We start from the raw sequence: 23575 nt of genomic DNA on the forward strand, positions 1-23575 counted from the left end.
AGGAAATGAACAGACACTTCACCAAAGAAGACATTCAAGCGGCCAACAGACACATGAGGAAATGCTCGGGATCACTAGCTATCAGAGAAATGCAAATTAAAACCACGATGAGATACCATCTCACCCCAGCATTACTGGCATGAATCAAAAACACTGGAAATAACAAATGTTGAAGAGGCTGCAGGGAGATTGGAACTCTTATGCACTGCTGGTGGGAATGCAAAATGATATAACTGTTTTGGAAAATGATATGGTGCTTCCTTAGAAAGCTAGAAATAGAAATACCATATGATCCAGCAATCCCACTCCTAGGAATAATTAATAATTAGTAATAATAATAATAATAAAAACTAAAAATAAAACTGACTTTGTTAGAAAAAATCACTTTGCTTAAAAGCTATTTTTAAGTAATTACCATGTTATCAAATACGTCCCAATTGGAAAAAGCTTATCCATATTTACCTTGCTTGATTTAAGAACTTTAATTTGTTCTTCAAAAACGGTGTCTTTATTCTTTTCAAGAAAGCCTTCACACTGGTATTCCACCTAAAAACATGGAAAAATCTCCTTAACTAAAAAAAACTTCTGAATAGATATTATTACTGTAAACAAAAAACATAGACTCAGGCTATATCTATACAGATCTCAACCAAGTGGTATCATCAGTTTTATTCTAAGAAACCAATACAGTTTTTAATAGTAAGAATATACGGTAACTCTACAGTAAAAGCTCCCAAATGTTGTTTTTCCTAAGGAACAGTGGGAGTGCTGACTAACTGTGGTCCAAAAGATTTTCCCAATTCTTGGCTAAGGAGGCTTCTAAGAAGTTGACCCTCTCCTCCCCATGCTGGCCAAAGAGAGTGCCTCCAAGGGTGACCCAATGCCTCTCCTTCTATCCCAGCTCACCATATGGCAGGGGTAAGCCCTCGCTTGGGAGAGAAGAGATGAAGCAGGAGAGACGATCAGGAGGAACAGATAGGGAGAACATTGAAAAGCTGGTGATGCATAGTGGTAGGGGTTGGGGAAATAGTGTATGATGGTAAACTCGGACTACTGAAGAATGGTTTATCCTATTCTTGCTGCCAAAATTCCAGCAGCTTCAGCCATTTGCCACTCAAGGGCTCCACAGCCTGTACCCCACAGCCCTCGTCATTCAAGGTTTCCAGCCAGGGTTAAAGCAGACTTGGAAAGCACTAAAACCCTGAAGGGGACCTTGGGAGCATACCCCAAGGTCTACCGTATAAATTAGTTGTGCGGTTTCTGATTTGCTAAGGAGCCTAGAGAGCTTGTGAAGCAGCAAGTCTGCGTGCCTTGTCAGGAGGGATGTAACACAAGTGCACAATCTCTACTCTGAACCTCTTAGGGTCAAACAGGCTTTAGAATTAAGAGTTTTTCAGTTTAGAGATGCAGTATGTACATGTACCATTTTGTAATACCTCTAGCAGAGCCTCAGGCAGCAATCTGTAATCAAATCGTTTGTATTTCTACACTGAAATGTATAGAAATACCTTAAGTGGGATAAATAAAGGCTACAAGTAACCTCATGTTAGTTCAAGTCAGAGATCAGGGCTAGCCACAAAACGGTTATAAAAAGACTTGGTTTGCAGAGCTTTCTAGATTTTAGAATAATAGAGGATTATAGACTCACATTTATTTCATAACATAATTCAATTTAAGTTGAAGGAAGAGGAAACCAACAAGCCAACACTAAAGACTGCTTTTCTATAAGGCCCTAAAGAATGCAGCATCAGCAAAGAAAAAAATGACACCTCTTGACTATTGATTTTTTTTCTCTTCATTTAACTTAAGTATTCTAAAAGGAAAAAGATAATAAAGCTTCCTTACTTTGTCAGCAAAATGTTGGACGATGAAAGCTTTATTTGATAGACGGGGCTTTTCAAAGAGCGCACATTTGTTCAAATGTGTGTTGTACAATTTTTGGGCCCAAGTGTCATCTGTACCTTTAGGCATCTACATTCAGGGGAAAAAAGAAAGAAGAAAGAAAACAAGGCAAATATTATGAGACTCTCTGATGCATCGGGCACCAAGAGACCATTTTTTGGCTTTATCTAACAGTTTTTATATTCAGTTTAAGTACTCTCACTCCTTTGTCATTTCTCTTTTAGAGGCCAAAAACCAGTTATTAATGGCAAGCATGACAGAGACCTTACCATGGGTGAACCAGCCCAAACTTTGTAATGTTCTGCCCTGTAGTCGATTCCCACTCACAGCGACCCTATAGGACAGCACAGAACTGCCCCATGGGATTTCCAAGGCTCTAAATCTTTAGGGAAGCAGACTGCCACATCCTCCTCTTGCAGAGCGGCTGGTAGTTGAATCGCTGACCTTTTGGTTACCAGCCAAGGGCTTAACCACTGCACCACTAGGGCTCCTTCTCTGCCTATACCAGGCATCATCAAATAAGTATTTGACTTGCTTTTAAAACCACAACAGACGAAATATCACAGCTAGCATGTATTTTTTTAATTTGTTAAATAAAAGTAATATTGGCACATATGAAATATTTATGCAATTCAGAAACATATAAACTGGAAAGTAGTCTCCTTAGCCATTTCTCCTAACCTGATCATCTCTTCCTATCTTTAAAAGCTTGTACATTAATGGGGTCATTCTATATATTCCTTGCATTTTTTTCTTCTTTTTAATAATGGCATTCTCTTATTTATGGACACTAGGTTGTTTCTGGTTTTCGTTATTATAAAAACTCAACAGTGACTTATATGTATATACCTTAGATACTTTCACAAGTCTGTTCACAGGGTGGAACTGCTGGGTCAAACTGTATATGTATTTACAATTTTGATAAATATTGTCAAGTTACCTCTAAAATATGTTGTACTGAGTCATGCACATCAAGAGTATATGTGCAATATTCATAAAAGCATTATCAAATTTAAACTTGCCAATCTGATAGGTAAAAAGTGGTATCCCATTTTTGTTTGATGGGCATTTTTTTAATCTTGAGTGAGGCTGAGCACCTTTTCATTCTATGCATCCTTAATGTGGTAGGACATCTGGATGCTTAGGAGAATAAACCTGTGGTAAGCTGTAACTTACTATAAGCTAAACAGAAATGAAGAGAAAAGACAGATTATTTGCCTAAGATCTCTCAATTACTCAGTGGTAAAGCTGGAGATGGAATATTTTTTCCAATGTGCTGCATCTTCAAATGCTAAAGCTAAAACTCCATGCCTCCTTATATAGCAGTAATAAAGAAGAACTGACCAATTTAAAAACTATAGGTATTTAGAACTACTGTTCAAAATATCTTTTGCATAATTTCTTTAAATATATTCTATCGTTGAAGAAAAAGTGCTAAATAGAAGCATGCTGATAACAAAAGTGATTTAAAAAAAAAAGCCACAAAAGTAACCAAAATTGACAGTATTTGTATCTAATGCAAATTTTTCATGTAACTTAGAATTAGCTAGGAAGAAAAGGAAAATTCTCCTAGTTTCATTTGTAATTAGAATCCTAGGGATCTAGTGGCCCTTCAGAACACAAGTTAGTGTGGTCCCCACTTACTGCCCCAATGGAACTTCATGGTTTATAAGTGAATCACTGCTTAAACCCACTTCTCTTCTGACCTTGATGTATATAATTTGATAGGCTAAGTACCCCAGAAAATCACATGTACCTTGCATTCCTCATCCAGCAAATCCAGAATGCCCATTTTAGATTCAATCAGATTTATACAAGGCTGATTATCATAAAAATCTATGAGTGTCCATGGAATTTGTTCCTTCATATATTCCTCTTGTTCTAATTTGAAGACATGCTGAAATGAAAAAGAAAAAAATCAGGCATTTTTGGATCCTTATCATAAAAAAATGTTAGTTAAGAACATTCATATAAAACACTCTAAGAGGATGCCAAGTAATTTGAGACAATCTATGCCTTCTAGCAACAACAATCTTGTGGGAGAAACATGATTTACACAGAGAACAAACTAAGTAGACAAAAACTATAGACAGTAAAGCTTCAGCTATACAGGATTCTTGGTGAACAAGTAAATCTAGGGAAGTGAATGTTTTAAATTGCTGGTAAATGTAGCAGGTCTTTGTGATATGTATATTGCCAAAAACGTACTGTGTACTTTTTGGCTTCTTAAATTATTGCACAGTGCCGCTAACAACACGGCACACAGGAACGTCCTGGCTGGCCTTGAGAGCTATGAAGAGTGGACACCCTCCACGCAGCTGAACTGTGCTGGGCCACACTCTCAGCACAACAAAGTAATTCTCTTAACGGACTGTGGTGCTGAAGTTCAAGTGTCTCAGAATTAGGTGACAGTCTTTTATTTGTGCTTTGATTATTCTCCAGTCAGGGAATCTACAGCTAACCTTCCAATTCTGTGAGCAGCTGCAACCACTATCAATCCACTGCTATTTTTGCTAAGTGCTTCAGTCCTCGTCATCACAACTGCTTCTACTCTCCATCACTCATGCAGGCAAAAACACGGATTGGCTGTCTACTCTGTGCTGGTCACTGTGCGCGGTCAACAGCACAGACATGGACTCTGCCCTCATGGAGTTTACAGACCAGTGGGAGAGACAGACAGAAATCAAATAGTCACAAGGAGTGTAATTACAAACCACAATAATGTTAACAAAGGAAAATATGAGTGCCATGAGGGCATACAGCAAGAGTCCAGATCTAGTTTGGAGAAGGGGTGATGAGGAAAGGCTTCCCTCAAGACAGACAGTGTGACCCAAGCTCAGAAGATGAAGAAGAGCTAAGCACTTCAAGGAGGAAAGGGCATTCCAACCGCTGCTGCAGCTCCTGCTTCAAGCTGCCCCAGCCAATGCTGCTGACACCACTTCTGGTTTCTACAGATGCTAATGACCACTATTCTTTTTTCAGGGATTTCTCCTTTCCTTAGCTTGTCTCTTTTCTCTCCTTTGTTTCTCCCACGTGTTGCTATTTTTCTGGCAAGGCTAGTCTTCTGTCACTATGACCAGAACACATACATTTTCCAGGATCCAAAATACCATGAAACTTTGGTCTGGGAGATTTTGGATACATACATCTTCTCATGCACCTGAACCTTTACCACTTCTTTCTATACTTATTGTAATGCCACTCTTGGTTCATTTGCAGTGTTTACAATCTAACCAGCTGCAATAAGCTTTAATAAAAAAGCGGTTCATCCATATGAATATTTATGTCATGCTAACTCGAAAACAAATTTCTTCTGTTCTTTTGATTAATAAGAAGGCAAATAGGATGCCATGTGTCAGCAGGATGCTCTGACTGATGGTACCAATATTTTCTAAAACAACAAGCTCTGTACTTTTTCATTTTATTAATTTATTTTATATGCGGTCTCCACATTGACAAGAGAAGCACAGCTTTCTCAGCCACATCTCTATGGATAGCTTGGAAAAAACCATGAGGCTACAAAAATTTTGGATGCTCAGTTGTCAAAGAGTGAATGTGGGCGTGAGGTTCAATAAGGCAAGAGATCCTTGGTCAATACAATAATGCCTCCAAGCATAAACATGCCAATTACAGTGTTTATTATGACCACAGCCCCCACCTACAGCCCTGGCTGAGGGAACAGCCCTATGCAGCCATATCTTTACTCTGAGACCCCATGTTCCCAGTCACAGCTGACTGAACCAAGTGTGGGTACCCCAGGGCACACTATTGAAAAAATGAACTGGGTTAATCGAATTATCTTTCTCAGGTATCTGAATTGAGAAACAAGGAAAGAATCAGACAACAGTAGTGAAAACTGAAACTGAAAGAAGCAAAGATGAACGCAAGCTAAGCAAGTCAGGAGAATGGAGGACCTTTTCAACCACTGCTCTGCTCACAGGAGTCTGAAGTGAATGAGGCGGCAGACACTTTGAGGAAGCAGAAATCTTGATGCAGAGAAATACATACAGAGTAGAAGGAAAGAATATGCCATTTGATAGCAAGAGGGAGTGGAGCAGTTGTGCACAGAGAAGCTAAGATGCAGTTGGTGTGTGTGTCCAAGCATGCATGTACATGTGTGTGACAGAAAAACAGATGGACAGAAACAGGGAAAGAGAAACAAGAACAGAGACAGAAACAGATGCAGAGACATGAGGCCCCCAAGAAAGAGACAAACTAAACTATCCGGCCCCCGAGGTAGCTTTGGTTTCTCTTTTATGTTGTTGTCGTTATTTTATTGTGTATTAGCAAATTAGGTTTCCATTTAATAATTTTTATACAAATTGTTCTGTGCCATTGGTTATAATTTTTACAATGTGTCAGCATTCTCATTATTTCCATTCTGTTTGTTCTGTTTCCATTGATCTAGTTTCCCTTCCCCTCCTTGCCGTCTCATTTTTGCTTTTGGGTAACTGTTGACCGTTTGGTCTCATGTAGTTAATTGTTTAAAGGAGCACATTACTTACGGGTGTTGTTTATTTTATAAGCCAATCTATTGTTTGGCTGAAAGGTGACCTACAGAAATAACTTCGAATCCAAGTTCAAAGTTATTTTAGGGCCATAGCCTTGGGGACTCCTCTAGTCTCTATCAGTCTAATTGGTCTGGCTTTTTTTTTTTTTTAAAGAATTTGAGGTTGGTTCTACATTTTTCTCCCATTCTATCCGGGACCTTCTACTGTGTCCCTGGTCAGAATTGTCGGTAGTGGTAGTCGGGCACCATCTAGTTCTGCTTTCAGGTTACAGGAGGCTGTGGTTCATGTGGGCTATGAGTCCTGTAGACTAGTTTCTTCTTTGCGCTTTTGATTTCCTTCATTCTCTTTTGCTGCATACGAGTAGAGACCAATAGTTGTATCTTAGACGGCTCCCACAAGCTTTTAAGACCCCAGATGCTACTCACTGATCTAGGATGTAGAACATTATCTTTGTGAACTATGTCAATTGACTAAGTTGTCCCCCGAGACTATGGTTCCAAGCCTTGAAACCTAGTAAACCAAGCCTCTGTAATTGTGCTCCCTATGTGGTATATATGCACACACACACACAAGTATATATACATACGCCTACAGATACACCTATACATGCATGTGCGCTTACTTGCACATGCCTTCCTATACACATATATGCATCCATATCTACCCACATAACCACACACATATTTTTTGGTTGTTTTTACTGTTGCTGCAAAATTGTATACATTATAGCATTTACCAAAACTGTCCCTTTTTCTCATGGACTTCTTAGTGTTTTTATTTACCTTGGTCAAGTTGTGCTGACTCCACCCATAGATGGTCTTGTCTTTCCCATCACCAAAAGGATCAAGTGTCTACTATCTAGAAAGTGATTCCCTCCCATCCCTGATAACCATTAAAGACCTTTGCTTTCTGTGGTGTATATCTATTCTTGATTTTTTATAACAGTGGGAACATACAATATAAGTCTGCGTGTGCATGTACGTGGGCGTGTGTGACAGAAAACAGATGGATAGAGACAGAAAGACGGAAAGAGAAACAAGAAAAGAGACAGAAACAGATGCAGAGACACGAAGTCCCTGAGAAAGAGATTTCTTGTACTTCTGGCCATCTTGTACCAAAATATACTGGGTAAGAGCTGAAGGCTGTGGCACTGATTAAAGACTTGAGAAACTCATTAAAATCATGTGAGATGATAATGCTCAATTCGGTCTCTGACTTATGGGTTCTTATTAATGTTCCTAAGCAGAGATGAAAACATATACCCATCACATTATTATGGAAACAGTCATATGCCTAACGTTTCAAGATCACCCTTCTATTATCCCACTGTGCTAAGCAGTTTAATTTCCTAAATATAGATGGTTCAAAGTTTTATCAAAGTAAGAAATGCATGTTCTAAAAACATCAAACAACCATTTACAATAGCACCCACGATGGTAAAATACTTAGGAATAAATCTACCCAGAGACGTAAAATACCTATACAATGAAAACTAGAAGACACTACTGCAAGAAACCAAAAGAGACCTGCATAAGTGGAAAAACATGTCTTGCTCATGGATAGGAAGATTCAACATTGTGAAAATGTCAATTCTACCCAAAGCGATCTACAGACATAATGCAAACCCGATCAAAATTCCAATGGCATTTTTTAATGAGATGGAGAAACAAATCACTAACTTCATATGGAAAGGGAAGAGGCCCTGGATAAGTAAAGCATTACTCGAGAAAAAGAACAAAGTGGGAGGCCTCACTCTACCTGATTTTAGAACCTATTATACCGCCACGGTAGTCAAAACAGCCTGGTACTGACTGGTACAACAACAGATACATAGACCAATGGGACAGAATTGAGAATCCAGACAAATTCATCCACCTATGAGCAGTTAATACTTGACAAAGGCCCAAAGTCCGTTAACTGGGGGAAAAGACAGTCTCTTTAACAAATGGTACTGGCATAACTGGATATCCATCTGCAAAAAACTGAAACAAGACCCATAACTCACACCATGCACAAAAACTAACTCAAAATGGATCAAAGACCTAAATATAAAATCTAAAACTATAAAGATCATGGGAGAAAAAATAGGGACAATGCCAGGAGCCCTAATACATGGCATAAAGAGAATATGAACCATAAGTAACAATGCACAAACACCAGAAGAGAATCTAGATGACTGGAGCTCCTAAAAATCAAACACTTATGCTCATCAAAAGACTTCACCAAAAGAGTAAAAAAAAAAAAAATCAAACAGTCTAAAAGGTTTTATAATGATGAGCAACAATCCCTTGTTCCATCCTTCCCTAACCCAAATCCTGCTCAATACAGGAAACCATTTTACATTTGTTTTAGCTATTTCTTCTCATATTTACCTATATGTTTCTAAAGAATATGCTTATCAGCTATTTTTTGATTTATCATTTTGAAATCGTATCTACTGATTTCCTGCTAAGGTAGATGAGGTTAAACTCATACATACCACCTCTCCACTGCCCCTCGTCATCCTCTCAAATTACTAATTTTAGATGCTCTTGAGTCTTTTTTATTTTACTTTTGTAACTTAAAATAATATTTTTAGACTTATAGTTTTTTTATTCTATCAACTACAGACCATACCACTTGACTGTTCTCTTCATAAGATGAGGACATTAAGGGATCTTTTCCTCCCTTTAGCAGCTAGCTCTCTTCTACCTTTCATCAATACTAATAACTACCTTGAGCTTGTGTTTAGATGTGTGTCTGGCATGTGGTGAGCATGTTACATATCCCAATTCATTTAATCTAAACAACCATATGCAGTAGATACTACTATCATCCCCATTTTACGGATGAGGAAACTAAAGCCCAGGGAAGTCACTTAATTTGCCCAAGGTCCCCGGGGTAGTCAATGCAGCACAGGATTCCAACCCAAGCAGTTCACTTCCAGGGTATGTACTCTTCATTGCTACACCCTGTTGTCACTCATTTTAAGTACCTCCAAGTCCCCCAACACCACAGTAATCCTCCAAGATATCCGACATTACTATTTCACAAGAGAATTAAACCAGAGCCACTCACAAAATACTCCCACTGCCACTGGCTCAGTGAATGTCTCCGACTGTTGAAAAGAGAATATCTAAACTTTTTATTTTCAATTCTGACATCTTGCTAATAAAGCAAGTAAGAGTTAAGAAAGTCACAACTGCACACATAATTAGTTCCAGGTACAACAAATCAAAGGATGTTCCTGGGTTCAAAGCTACATACTCCCTTAGCTACTACCTAACACACTTCCTGCTTCCCTCAATTTATTTTGAACAAAATTTTCATTATTCTCAGACAGCAATCTAAGGATCATCTTGAATTCCACCCGAACCATAAAACATTTCTTCTAACATTGTATTATTTATTAATCATCACTTCTTCAGCAGTTTAGCTGCTCTAAACCCCATATAACAATTATAACTCAAGATTTCATTTCAAGAACCAGGCTTTAAACACAGACTAGGATTTCAAGAAGGTAATTTATAGAAGAATATTATTCAAGGACAAAAATTCTTACCATATTGAATTGTTGCTGTAGTTTTTCATTTGCATAATTTATACAAAACTGTTCAAAACTATTTATCTCAAATGTTTCAAATCTGTAAAACCAAAAACAATATGAGGAGAAAAAAAAATAGCTGTTTAAAAATATTCAAAATGCACACTTTAAAAGGAAAGAAATGGGAAATTCACCAACATTGTGAAACTTTCTTTCCACCTCAGTAAAGACAAAAGTTTGTAAGTCAGTAACATGGAATAAGCAACATCATGATAAACGGAGAAAATACTGAAGTTGTCAAGGATTTCATTTTACTGGGATCCACAATCAACACCCATGGAAGCAGCAGTCAAGAAATCAAATGACATATTGCGTTGGACAAATCTGCAGCAAAAGACCTCTTTGAAGTGTTAAAAAGCAAAGATGTCACTTTGAGGACTAAGGTGGGCCTGACTCAAGCCATGGTGTTTTCAATTGCCTCATATGCATGCTACAGCTGGATAATGAGTAAGACTGAAAAATTATTGATGCCTTTGAATTATGGTGTTGGCAAAGAATATTGAATATACCATGGACTGCCAGAAGAACAAATAAATCTGTCTTGGAAAAAGTACAGCCAGAATGCTCCTTAGAAGCGAGGATGGTGAGACTTTGTCTCACATACTTTGGACATGTTATCAGGGGGGATCAGTCTCTGGAGAAGGACATCATGCTTGGTAAAGTAGAGGGTCAGCAAAAAAAAGGAAGACCCTCAATGAGATGAACTGACACAGTGGCTGCAACAATGGGCTGAAGCATAGGAATGATTGTGAGGATGGCGCACGACTGTGCAGTGTTTCGTTCTGTTGTACGTAACATTACTATGAGCTGGAACCAACTCAACGGCACCTAACAACAACAACATGGAATGTATACCTAACAGGTGAGCACCAGCCAAGCTGCAGGGAGATTTGTTTTAAGGCTCCAGGATGTAGAGGCATTCAACACTACGAATTTCTGAGGGTTCACTCATACCCAAGTGGGGAGCAAACAGAATTATAATAAAAGCATACTTCTACACATACAGAGAACGAAAATAAGAGTAGAGATATCACTGGTGTTTTTTTGAAAACTTCAACCAGAAAATGAAACATTAGGCATCAGAAATGGACAAATGTACAGAAAGGATTTTAAAAGTTAGAGAAGGGTACTCAAGGAAAGCCAAGTAGCAAATAAAATTCAGTTTTTAGAAACTCAGTGATAACTTACCATGAGTCTGAAAACCAATCAATTCCACCCACTAGCTTACTAAATTAGCCCTGAGTTTTAGTTAAATTTGAAACAACATATAATTACATCACCAGCATCAAGGTACTCTGAAATTGCCATAGGCAGGGTTTTCCTTCTCCTCACCAATAGGAGATAAAATCCAATACCCACTTAGAGTTACCATATAATTTCTAGAAACAAATGCTCTCTTTGGTTTATTAGCCAAATATCCTCACCCATAAATGTCCAGCACACCAATAAAAGAATGCTGTTTGATAGCTGAGTGGAGAGCCTGGTTGACATGATCTACTATCCAGGTAAAGAGCTTGGCATAGATGTGCTTGGCCAAAGCATCACGGGCATTTGTGGCCTGCAGCTTGGAGATGGGCTTGATGTACGTCTCTGTGGCAGTAGCCAGCTTCCGATGGCAGAGCCAGTGACACATTTCCTCGTAGTCCACACCCATGAGGTCACAGAAGATGGTGAGGGGTTCGTGCTTGGGCTGCCAAAAGAGAATGGATTACTTCCTATGATCAGGTCAATCAGATAAGAATTTCCTGAAAAAATGCTAATAAGAGGTAACAAATAAAACCCAGTAATTTCTTTGTTATAACAAACACCAAGATCACCTAAGCTGATTAATGATAATAATCATAATCATCCATCAAACTAGCATCTAGACAGCACATTGCCATCTCTTCAAAAGCTCATTTCAAAAACTCCCTCTCCTTTTGGACTCTTCATAGCATTTTGTTTGTATCTCTCTTGGGGCACATTCAGTCAATCAGGAAATCAGTCAGCTTGCCAGGAGACATTTACTGAGCGACTATCATGTGCCAGTAAGAAAAAGAGACATGGTTCCTGCACTCCTAGAGTCCCAGTCATTAGGGAATGGATATTAATCAAATGATTATTCCCAAGATGTAAAGTAACTACAAAGGAGGACAGTCTGCTATGATTCCATGGGAGAGGAGTGTGACCTATTCAGAGAGGCGGGAAGTCTCGCCATCCTTGCTTCTAAGGAAGATTCTGGTTGTACTTCTAAGATAGGTTTGTTCGTTTTCTGGCAGTGCACAGTATATTCAATATTTTTCACCAAGACCACAGTTCAAATGCATCGATTCTTCTTTGGTCTTCCTTTTTCATTGTCCAGGTTTCACATGCATACGAGATGACTGAAAATACAAAGGCTTGGGTCAGGTGTACCTTAGTTATCAAAGTGACATCTTTACTTTTTAAAACCTTAAGGAGAACTTTTGCACCAGATCTGCCCAATACAATAAGTCGTCTGACTTCTTTTTTTTTTTTAAATTGTGCTTTAGATGAAGGTTTACGGAGCAAATTAGTTTCTCATTAAATAATTAATACACATATTGTTCTGTGACATCGGCTGCCAACCCTGTAACATGTCAACACTCTCCCCTTCTCAACTTTGGGGTCTCCATCTCTGTTCATCCAGATTTCCTGTCCCCTCCTGCCTTCTCACCCTTGCCCCTGGGATGGTGTGCCCATCTAGTCTTGTATTCATGGATCAGCTATGTGTGTTACTGTTTGTTATATGGGACTGTCTAATCTTTGGCTGAAGGGAGTGACTTCAGCAATGAGTTAAAAGGGTGCCTGGGGGCCATACCCTTGGGGTCTCTCCAGTCTCTGTCAGACCAGTAAGTCTTGTCCTTTTTTCTGAGTTTGAATTTTGCTCTACATTTTTCTCCAGCTCTGTCTGGGATCTTCTATTGAGATCCCTGTCAGAGCAATCATGGTGGTAGCCAGGTACCATCTAGTTGTGCTGGACTCAGTCTGGTGGAGGCCGTGGTAGTTGTGGTCCATTAGTCCTTTGGACTAATCTTTTCCTTGTGTCTTTGATCTTCTTTCTCTCTTGCTCCAGACCGGGTGGGACCAGTACCCGTATCTTAGGTGGCCGCTTGCAAGCTTTTAAGACCCCAGACGCAACTCACCAAGTAGGATGTGGAACATTTTCTTTATAAACTATGTTATGCCAATTGTGCTAGACGTCCCCCAAGACCATGGTCCCCAGCCCTCAGCCAGTAGTTCGGTACCTCAGGGAGTTTGGGTGTGTCTACAAAGCTTCTATGACTTTGCCTTGGTCACGCTGTGCTGACTTCCCCAGTATTGTGTACTGTCTTACCCTTCACCAAAGTTACCACTTATCTATTGCCTAGTTAGTGTTTTGCCCTCCCCACTCTTCCTCTCTCTTGTGACCATCAAAAATTGTTTCTTTTTGTGTGTAAATCTTTTCATGAGTGTTTCTAATAGTAATCTCATACAGTATTTGTCCTTTTGTGATTGACTTAATTCACTCAGCATAATGTCCTCCAGATTCACCCATGTTGTGAGATGTTTCGCAGATTCATCATTGTTCTCTATTGTTGTGTAGTATTCCGTGTGTGTATGTACCATTGTTTATCCATTCATCTCTTGTTGGGCACTCAGGCTGTTTCCATTTTTTTGCTATTGTGAACAAAGCTGCAGTGAACATGGGTGTGCATATGTCTATTCTTATGACAGCTCTTATTTCTCTAGGATATATTTCTAGGAGTGGGATTGCTGGATCATATGGTATTTCTATTTCTAGCTTTTTAAGAAGGCATCATACCATTTTTGAAAATGGTTAGACCACTTTGCATTCTCACCAGCAGTGCATAAGAGTTCCAATCTCCCTGCAGCCTCTCCAACATTTGTTATTTTCTGTTTTTGTGATTTGTGCCAGTAATGTCAGGGTGAGATGATATCTCACTGCAGTTTTGATCTGCAGTTCTCTAATGGCTTGTGATTGCCAGCATTACTTCATGTGTTTGTTAGCAGCCTGAATGTCTTCTTTGGTGAAGTGTCTGTTCATACCCTGTGTCCATTTTTTAATTGAACTGTTTGTCATTTTGTTGTAGAGGTATTGGATTTTCCTGTAGAGTTTAAAGATTAGACCTTCGTTGGATTTGTCACAGCCAAAATTTTTTCCCCAGTCTGTAGGTTCTATTTTTACTCTTTTGGCAACGTCTTTTGATGAGCATAAGTGTTTAATTTTTAGAAGATCTCAGTTACCTAGTTTATCTTCTGGTGCTCGTGTACTGTTTGTATCCTATTTATGCTATGTATTAGGGCCTTTAGCATTGATCCTATTTTTTATTCTGTGATCTTTATAGTTTTTGGTTTCATATTTAAGTTTTTGACCCATTTTGAATTAGTTTTTGTGTATGGTGTGAGGTACGGGTCCTGTTTCATTTTTTTACAGATGCACACCCAGTTTTGCCAGAATCATTTGTTACAAAGTCTGTCTTTTCCCCATTTATGGACTTTGCACTTTTGTCGAATATCAGGTGACTGTAGGTGGATGGATTTACATCTGAGTTGTCAATTCTGTTCCATTGGTCAATATGTCTGTTGCTGTACCAGTACCAGGCTGTTTTGACTACCGTAGCTGTATAGTACATTCTGAGGTCAGGTAGTGCGAGGCCTCCTACTTTATTCTTCTTCTTCAATAGCGCTTTACTTATCCAAGGCTTCTTTCCTTTCCATATAAAGTTAACCATTAGTTTTTCCAACTCATTAAAGAATGCTGTTGGTATTTGGATGGGGATTGCATTGTATTTGTAAATTGCTTTGGGTAGAACTGATATTTTCACAATGTTGAGTCTACCTACCCGTGAGCATGCTATGTTTTTCCATTTATATAGGTCTCTTTTGGTTTCTTGCAGTAGTGTTTTGTAGTTTTCTTTGTACAGGTCTTTTACGTACCTGGTTAGACTTATTCTTAAATATTTTATTTTTTTAGGGGCGATTATAAATGGCATTGCTCTTCTGATTTCCTTTTCCTACTTCTCTTTACTGGAGGATAAGAATCCAACTGATTGTTGTATGTTTATCTTACATCTTGCTGCTCTGCTCAAGCTATTAGTTCCAGTAGTTTTCTTTTTTTTTTAAATTTTCTTTTATTGTATTTTAAGTGAAAGTTTACAATTCAAGTTAGTCTCTCATACAAAAATTTATACAAGCATCGTTGTGTGACCCTAACTGCTCTCCCTATACTGTGACAGCACACTCCTCCTTTCCACCCGATTTCCCATGTCCATTCAACCAGCTCCTGACCCTCTCTGCCTTCTCATCTCACCTCCAGAGAGGCGCTGCCCATTTAGCCTCACGTATCTACCTGAGCTAAGAAGCACTCTCTTCACGAGTATCATTTTATGTCCCACAGTCCAGTCTAATCTTTGACTGAAGAGTTGGCCTCGGGAATGGTTTTACTGCTGAGTTGACAGAGAGTCCGGGGTCCATGCTCTCTGGGGTTCCTCCAGTCTCAGTCAGACCATTAATTCAGGTCTTTTCACTAGAATTTGAGTTCTGCACCCCACTTTTCTCCTGCTCCAACAGGGACTCTCTGTTGCGTTTCCCGTCAGGGTGGTAATTGGTGATATCCGGGCACCATTTAGTTCTTCTGGTCTCAGACTGTTGCAGTCTCCGGTTTATGTGGCCCTTTCTGTCTCTTGGGCTAATGCTTTCCTTGTGACTTTGTGTTCTTCATTTTCCTTTACTCCAGGCAGGTTGGGACCAATTGATGCATCTTCGATGGCCGTTCACTAGGTTTTAAGACCCTAGATGCCACTCACCAAGGTAGGATGCAGAACATTTTCCTAATAAACTTTGTTATGCTAATTGACCTAGATGTCCCCTGAAAGCATGGTCCCCAGACCCCTGCCCCTGCTACTCTGTCCCTTGAAGTGTTTGGTTGTAGTCAGGAAACTTCTTAGCTTTGGTTGAGTGCAGTTGCGCTGACTTCCCCTGTAGTGTGTGCTGTCCTTCCCTTCACCTAAGATAATTCTTGTCTGCTATTAAGTTACTGAATAACCCTCCCTTCCTCCTCACCCTCATAACCATCAAAGAATGTTTTCTTCTGTGTTTAACCCTTTTCTTGAGTTCTTGTAAGGGTGCTCTTATACAATATCTGTCCTTTTGTGACTGACTAAATTCGCTCAGCAACATGCCTTCCAGATTCCTCCACGTTACGTTTCATGGATTCATTGTGGTTCTTTATCGTTGCATAGTGTCCCATTGTAGGAATATACCATAATTTGTTTATCCACTGATGGGCACCTAGGTTGCTCCCATCTTTTTGGTATCGTGAACAGTGCTGCAATGAACATGGGTGTGCATATATCTATTCGTGTGATGGCTCTTATTTCTCTAGGATATATTCCAAGGAGTGGGATTGCTGGATCATATGCTACTTCTATTTCTAGCTTTTTAAGGAAGCGCCAAATCGATTTCCAAAGTGGTTGTACCATTTTACATTCTCACCAACAGTGTATAAGTGTTCCAGTCTCTCCACAACCTCTGCAGCATTTATTATTTTGTGTTTTTTGGATTAATGCTAGCGTTGTTGGGGTGAGATGGTACCTCATTGTAGTTTTGATTTGCATTTCTCTAATGGCCAATGATCAGGAGCATTTCTTCACATGTCTGTTAGCTGCCTGAAGGTCTTCTTTGGCGAAGTTCCTGTTCATATCCTTTGCCCATTTTTTAATTGGGTTATTTGTCTTTTTGTTGTTGAGGTTTTGCAGTATCTTGTAGATTTTAGAAATCAGACACTGATCGGATTTGTCATAGCCAAAAATTTTTTCCCAGTCTGTAGGTTGTCTTTTTACTCTTTTGGTGAAGTCTTTGGATGGGCATAAGTGTTTGATTTTTAGGAGCTCCCAGTTATCTAGTGTCTCTTCTGGTGTTTGTGCATTGTTACTTATGGTTCGTATTGTCTTTATGCCATGTATTAGGGCTCCTAGAATTGTCACTATTTTTTATTCCATGATCTTTATCGTTTTAGATTTTATATTTAGGTCTTTGATCCATTTTGAGTTAGTTTTTGTGCATGGTGTGAGGTATGGGCCTTTTTTCAGTTTTTTGCAGATGGATATCCAGTTATGCCAGGACTGTTTGTTAAGGAGACTATCTTTTCCCAATTAACGGACTCTGGGCCTTTGTCAAATATCAGCTGCTCATAGGCGGATGAATTTGTCAAGTTTCAGTAGTTTTCTTATGGAGTCTTTTGGGTTCTCTATGTATAGTATCATATCATCCACAAACAGGGATAGTCTTACTTCTTCCTTACCAATTTGGATGCCCTTTATTTCTTTTTCTTGTCTTATTGCTCTAGCTAGGGCTTTGAGCACAAGGTAAAATAGGAGTGGTGATAAAGGGCATCCTTGTCTTGTACCTGTTCTCAAAGGGAATGTTTTCAGCCTCTCTCCATTGAGGAGGAGCCTGGCTGTTGGTTTTGTATAGATGCCCATAACAGTGTTGAGGAATTTCCCTTCTATTCCCATTTTATTGAGAGTTTTCATCAGGAATGGGTGTTTGACTTTATCAAATGCCTTTTCTGCATCGATTGAGATGATCATGTCATTCTTTTCTTTTGTCTTATTTATGTGGTAGATTATGTTGTTTGATTTTCTACTATTGAACCATCCTTGGACACCTGGTATGAATTCCACCTGGTCATGGTGTATTATTTTTGGATATGATGCTGAATTCTATTGACTAGAATTCTGTTGAGAATTTTTGCATCTATATTCATGAGAGATATTGGTCTGTAATTTTCTTTTTTTGTGGTGTCTTTACCTGGTTTTGCTATCAAGGTTATTCTGGCTTCATACAGTGAATTTGGAAGTATCCTTTTCTTTCCTATGTTCTCGAACAGTTTGAGTAGTACGGGAGTGAGCTCTTCTCTCAATGTTTGGTAGAATTCTCCAGTGAAGCCAGCTGGACCTGGACTTTTTTTGTCTTTTATTATTATTATTATTATTACCTTTTCAATCTCTTCTCTTCTTATGTGTCCGTTCAGATTGTCAACTTCAGTTTGTATTTGTTTGGGTAGGTAGTGTTTCTAGAAATTTGTCCATTTCCTCTAGGTTTTCAAATTTGTTGGAGTATAGTTTTTCATAATACTCTGCTATGATCCTTTCTACTTTGGTTAGGTCTGTTGTAACGTGTCCCATTTCATTTATTATTTGGGTTATTTGCATCGTCTCCTGTTTTTCTTTTGTCAATTTGCCCAATGGTTTGTCAATTTTGTTGATGCTTTCAAAGAACCAACTTTTTGTTTTGTTGATTCTTTCTATTGTTTTTCTGTTTTCTATTTCATTTATTTCTTCTCTGATCTTTATTATTTCCTTTCTTCTGGTGGCTGTGGGTTTCTTTTGCTGTTCTCTATTTGTTAGAGTTGTGTAGCTAATGTTTTGATTTTGTTCCTTTCTTCTTTTTTGATGTGTGCATCTATTGGTATAAATTGACCTCTGAGCATTGTTGTTGCTGTGTCCCAAAGGTTTTGGTATGATGCGTTTTCATTCTTATTTGATTCTAGGAATTTTTTGATTCCCTCTTTGATTTCTTCTGTCGCCCAGTGGGTTTTAAGCAAGCTGTTATTCAGTTTCCATTTAGTTGATTTTCTTTTTTTTTTTGCTCTTTCTGTCATTAATTTCTCCTTTTATGGTGTTGTGATAAGAGAAGATGTCTTGTATTATGTCAATGTTTTGGATTTTGTTAAGGGTTGCTTTGTGGCCTAAGGTGCAGTCTATTCTGGAGAATGTTCCATGTATGTTGGAAAAGAATGTATACTTTGATACCGTTGGTTGGAGTGTTATATACATATGTATATGAGGTCAAGATGGTTGAGTGTGGCTTTTAGATCTTCTGTATCTTTGCTGAGTTTCTTTCTAGATGTTCTGTCTTTACTGAGAGTGGTGTGTTGAAGTTTATTATTGTGGAATTGTCAATTTGTCTCTTCAGTGCTGTTAAAGAGTTTGTTTTTTTGTATTTTGAAGGCCTGACATTGGGTGTGTAGATATTTATTAGGGTTATGATTGTTATGTTCTTATGGCGCACTGTCCCTTTAATCATTATATAATGTCCTTCCTTGTCATTTATGGTGGATTTTGTTTTCAAGTCTATTTTATCTGAGATTAGTATTGCCACTCCTGCTCTTTTTTTGGTTGCTGTTTGCGTGATACATTTTTTCCATTCTTTGATTTTTAATATATTTATTCCTCTGTTTCTAAGGCATGTCTCTTGTGGACAGCATATTGATGGGTCCTGTCTTTTTTACCCATTCTGTCACTCTCTGTCTCTTTATGGGTACATTTAAGCCATTTATGTTCAGTGTGATTATCGATAGGTGTGAGTTTATTGCTGTCATTTTGTAGTGCTTTTTTTTTTTGGTGCTGATGTTTTCTTTGTTCCTCTTGCTTTCCTGTGCTAAATTCCTTTTGTCTGTGGATTTTGTTTTCTTTTCTTTTGTTTTTGTAGATTTTGTGTTTACTGAGACTTTACGTTTTTCTTCTTTATCGTTTGACTTCTTGACTGCTGTGTCCATGAATGTTGACAGTTGATCCAAATAGAATGAAACGATTTAATCTTACCTCCCAAATGGTTAAACCGTAGTCGTTATAAACAAACAAACCAAAAAAAAAAAAAAAAACCAAACCCACTGCTGTTGAGTCAATTCCAACTTATAGCAACCCTACAGGACAGAGTAGAACTGCCCCGTAGGGTTTCCAAGGCTGTAAATCTTTACAGAAGCAGACTGCCACATCTTTTTCCCACGGAGCAGCTGGTCGGTTCGAACTGCCAACCTTTTGGTTAGCAGCCAAGCACTTTAACCACTTTGCAACCAAGGTTCCCATAGTGCTTATAGTTATTGTCCAATCAACAAAGTAGACAAGTAACTAGTTAAAAATTAAAATCACAGAATTCCAAGGGATTAAAGAAGTAGGCTGAAGTAACCTGCGGACAATTTCCATGGGCTAAATGCACTCTTCCTCTAAGATAATCATTCTGGACATCTCAAAGAGGAAACTAGTATCCGGAAATTTTAGGAAAGATTGACAGTGAAGTTGGTATATCTTTAATATTAGTGATAACTCTCCTGACCAAAAGAATCCTGACATTTTGGGAAAGGTCACACAGGCAAAGATGGGATACAGGAATCAATGAGTTCATTTAAAAGAAGTCTAGTCTGTACATGAATTTTCATAGCATCATTATTCATAATAGCCAAAAGGTGAAAACAACCCAAATGTCCATCAACTAACAAATGGATAAATGTAATGTGGTATATCCATACAATGGAATATCATTCAGCCATAAAATGGAAGAGCATACTTATAAATGTTACAACATGGATGAAGCTTGAAAACATTATGCTAAGTGAGAGAAGTCAGTCACAAAAGACTATACATTATAAAAGTTCCTTTATATCAACTGTCCAGAACAGGCAAATCTACGGAGACAGAAAATAGATTAGTGGCTGCTTATGGTTTTGATGCGGAAATGAGGGAATGAAAGGGTTATAGCTACTATAGAGCTCCTTTTTAAGGTGATAAAAATGTTCTAAAATTGACTGTGAGTACATTAAAACCCACTGAAGAGCACACTTTAAGTGGGTAAATGGGACAGTATATGAATTATATCTCAATAAAGCTGTTGAATAAAAAAAGGTTAGTCTATAATATTTCCTCAGAAGAAATTTGGGTTTAAATCAGGATCATGAATCCGCCCTTTTTAAAAAACTACCATTAGGAAAAGAGGCTGGAAAAAACATGCATCTAAAATTAGGATCTCTGACTTAGGAAATTTACTAATCAAATATCCATAAAGAAAATCATCAGAACCCAGCTTTCTGCCCATCTAGCTCTTGTCCCTTTCACTAGTAAATCATTTATACTACAGGACTTCTCTCCAAAGCATAAACTCATTTATTTTACATTATGTCTCATACATCTAACATAATACAAAACTACTATATTCAGAAAAGGCAGGGACAGATTGTCTCTGTATAGGAGTTGGGAATCTGTTTTTTACACAAAGGGCTATAGACCCACAGAAAAAAGGAAACGAAGAATGAGGTGAATAAAAATCATCTTAAAGTCCTAAGAACACTAAAATGAACAGTATGGTTCCCATGTTCAAAGACCTCAAATCCTGCTGCAGAAAGACAAGCAAGAGAGACCTTTATAGAACAATATAATATGTGCTAAGACAAAGGTAAACAGAAGGGGGAGCAAGTATCTCAGAAGCAATGCTGTCAGATCTGCTTGGTAGAAAGTGAATAAGAGCTGACCAGGGAAGACAAATCATCAACCTGTCCTTAGCAGAGAGAATCTAGAATCTGAGCGAAGGCAGGAGATGGAAGCAGATTGGCATGTAAATGGCCAGAGTGTGGAGTGTGAGAAGTGGCGAGAGATAAACTGAACAGGAAGTGAGTAGTCCTCAAGGATTTAAGCAAGGGCATAACATGAACGCTCATAACTCTAACTTCCTGTAGGGCCATTTATAACTCAGTCACTAATAATTAGATATAGTATTTATGCATTTTAACAGTTATAGATGTACACGTACCATATTCAACAAGATTAATACGGAAAAGTCAGTTTCTTACCCATTGCCCTCCCTGCCAGCCATCTAGTTCTTCCCAGGAGTACCACTATGAACAGTTTCTTCAATAATTTTTAAACCATATTACATTTCCACAGCTGAAACAAGGTTATCAACTTTTGGTGCTTGTGTCATGGGCCAAATGAACCCTTTGCTATAGACTCAATGATCCAACCTTCACATCTAATATTTCCCACCTCTGTTACAGAAATCAGAGCTATATCCAAGGTCACATACACACATACATACGCAATCACTGTGCACCAAATATTATAATCCATATTTCTTTATTCACACTTTAAGATTCTTCTTTGGAGACTACAGCTCTCTGATAATTATCCCTCTGGTCATAAATATATTGTTTCCATAAAATAAGAACCAACAAAACCAAAACACAACTCAACTGTCATTATACTAAGCTTATCCTGAACTTACAGGTACTGTGCAGCTGTCTGAATCTCGAGATGTAAATCCAACATTGCCTAAGTGAAGGATGCCAGCAAGTATTCGGAAAATTCCCATCTGATAGGATTCACTAATTCCTGAAACAAACAAGTGATTATTTTCAGGACAGGAACTAAACATTTACAGTGGACAATGTTAAGCCTATTGTTAACTCTTGAACACTGCCACATGTTGTGCACATGATGAGGTGTCATAATTAACAACACTTTCATCCTTGTTGACATTAACACATCAGGCAGTTTAACATCATGGCTGAGAGCTGAGAGCATGGGCTATGGGGAATCACAAACCTGGGCTTGGGGCCTGCCTCTGCTACCGGCTGCCATCTCACATGGGTGGGTAACTTCACCTTTCTAGGCTTCCATTTTTTCATTTGAGAAATGAGGATAATAATAGTGGCTCTCTCAACAGGTAGTTGTGAAGATTAAATGAGATAATGCAAGTAACATACTTAGCACACTACATGACACACAGTAAGCGCTAAACAAATTATCAACATCATTGTCACACACTGTATTTAAGTATTTTATTAACATTATTACCATTTCTATTTTTCTCTACTCCAAATGCAATTTGCAGCCCAATAAGACTGTTTTAAGTCAGATTATTTAATTACTTCTTCTAACTACAGACCACGTATGAGTCAAGCAGATCTCAAGATGAGAAGTGTTCAGACTGGTGTTGTACTCCAGCCTAATGAGTGAGTGTCCAAACGTGGCCTTAGAGCAGGACCTGGAAGGTAAGGCAGGATAAGGAAGCTGCACAGCTTTTGACTTTCTATTAGATCTGGTTTTGTTTTTCAACAAAATAAGATTTTCCAGAACATTAGTATAATTATATGCAAGTAAAAATAGTAAAATTATTTCTGAATATGTAATCTTAAACAGATAATTGAGAGTTGATCTTATAATGAACGTTTTGCCATCTCCTGCATTATGACTTCTTCAAGTTCACAATGTTCAATGTGCAAACTGATTTTGCTTATGAAGTAAAGCAGTATTTTTTCAGACTTGAACACGCATACAACTCACGAACGGATCTGTTTAAAATGCAGATTCTGATTCAGTAGGTCTGGGAAGGGGTCTGAGAGTCTGTATTTCTAACAAGCTCCCCAGTGGTCCTGGACCATACTCTGATTAGCCAAGTAAAGCACATGATTTTAAATTAAATTAACTCACCTGTGGGTACTTCTCAAAGTATCAACATAACGATTTTTAAGTTATTTATATTCTGAGGTTTTAAAAAAATTAATTCACCTCTCTCTAAACGTTATCACCATGGTTCTAATGATTAATTTATTCACAGGTAGACCCAACATTTTTTAACTCCCAGAAATAAGTGACATTTGAGCAGTATCAAAAATGTTAAAATAAGCCATATGTGATACAGTGTTCTGTCACCAAACCAGCTCAGCCACATTTCCCAGTTGAAAAAAGCCATTGCCATAGAGTCAATTCTGATTGATGGTGACCCCATGTGCTATGGAGCAGAA

The 23575-nt window shown here is 38.3% G+C and overlaps 1 protein-coding gene across 11 annotated transcripts in view; it reads right to left on the reverse strand.

The window, feature by feature from the left end:
- The window catches only part of MYO5A (myosin VA), a 272641-nt gene that overhangs the window by 110993 nt on the left and 138073 nt on the right, over positions 1 to 23575 (reverse strand). For 9 of the 11 annotated variants that reach the window (XM_023732489.1, XM_023732490.1, XM_023732488.1 and 6 more), the window contains 6 exons: positions 22054 to 22160; positions 11421 to 11686; positions 9955 to 10036; positions 3659 to 3799; positions 1846 to 1971; positions 463 to 546 (listed from right to left, as the gene is read on the reverse strand). In XM_023732489.1, the coding sequence (XP_023588257.1) occupies positions 463 to 546; positions 1846 to 1971; positions 3659 to 3799; positions 9955 to 10036; positions 11421 to 11686; positions 22054 to 22160 (806 nt within the window). Of the gene's footprint in view, positions 1 to 462; positions 547 to 1845; positions 1972 to 3658; positions 3800 to 9954; positions 10037 to 11420; positions 11687 to 22053; positions 22161 to 22373; positions 22756 to 23575 lie in introns of those variants that run through there. The other 2 variants (XM_023732496.1, XM_023732495.1) reach the window with 2 other exon arrangements.

This window comes from Trichechus manatus, unplaced genomic scaffold, assembly GCF_000243295.1.
Source record: "Trichechus manatus latirostris isolate Lorelei unplaced genomic scaffold, TriManLat1.0 scaffold00052, whole genome shotgun sequence".
NCBI classification, from domain to species: Eukaryota; Metazoa; Chordata; class Mammalia; order Sirenia; family Trichechidae; genus Trichechus; species Trichechus manatus.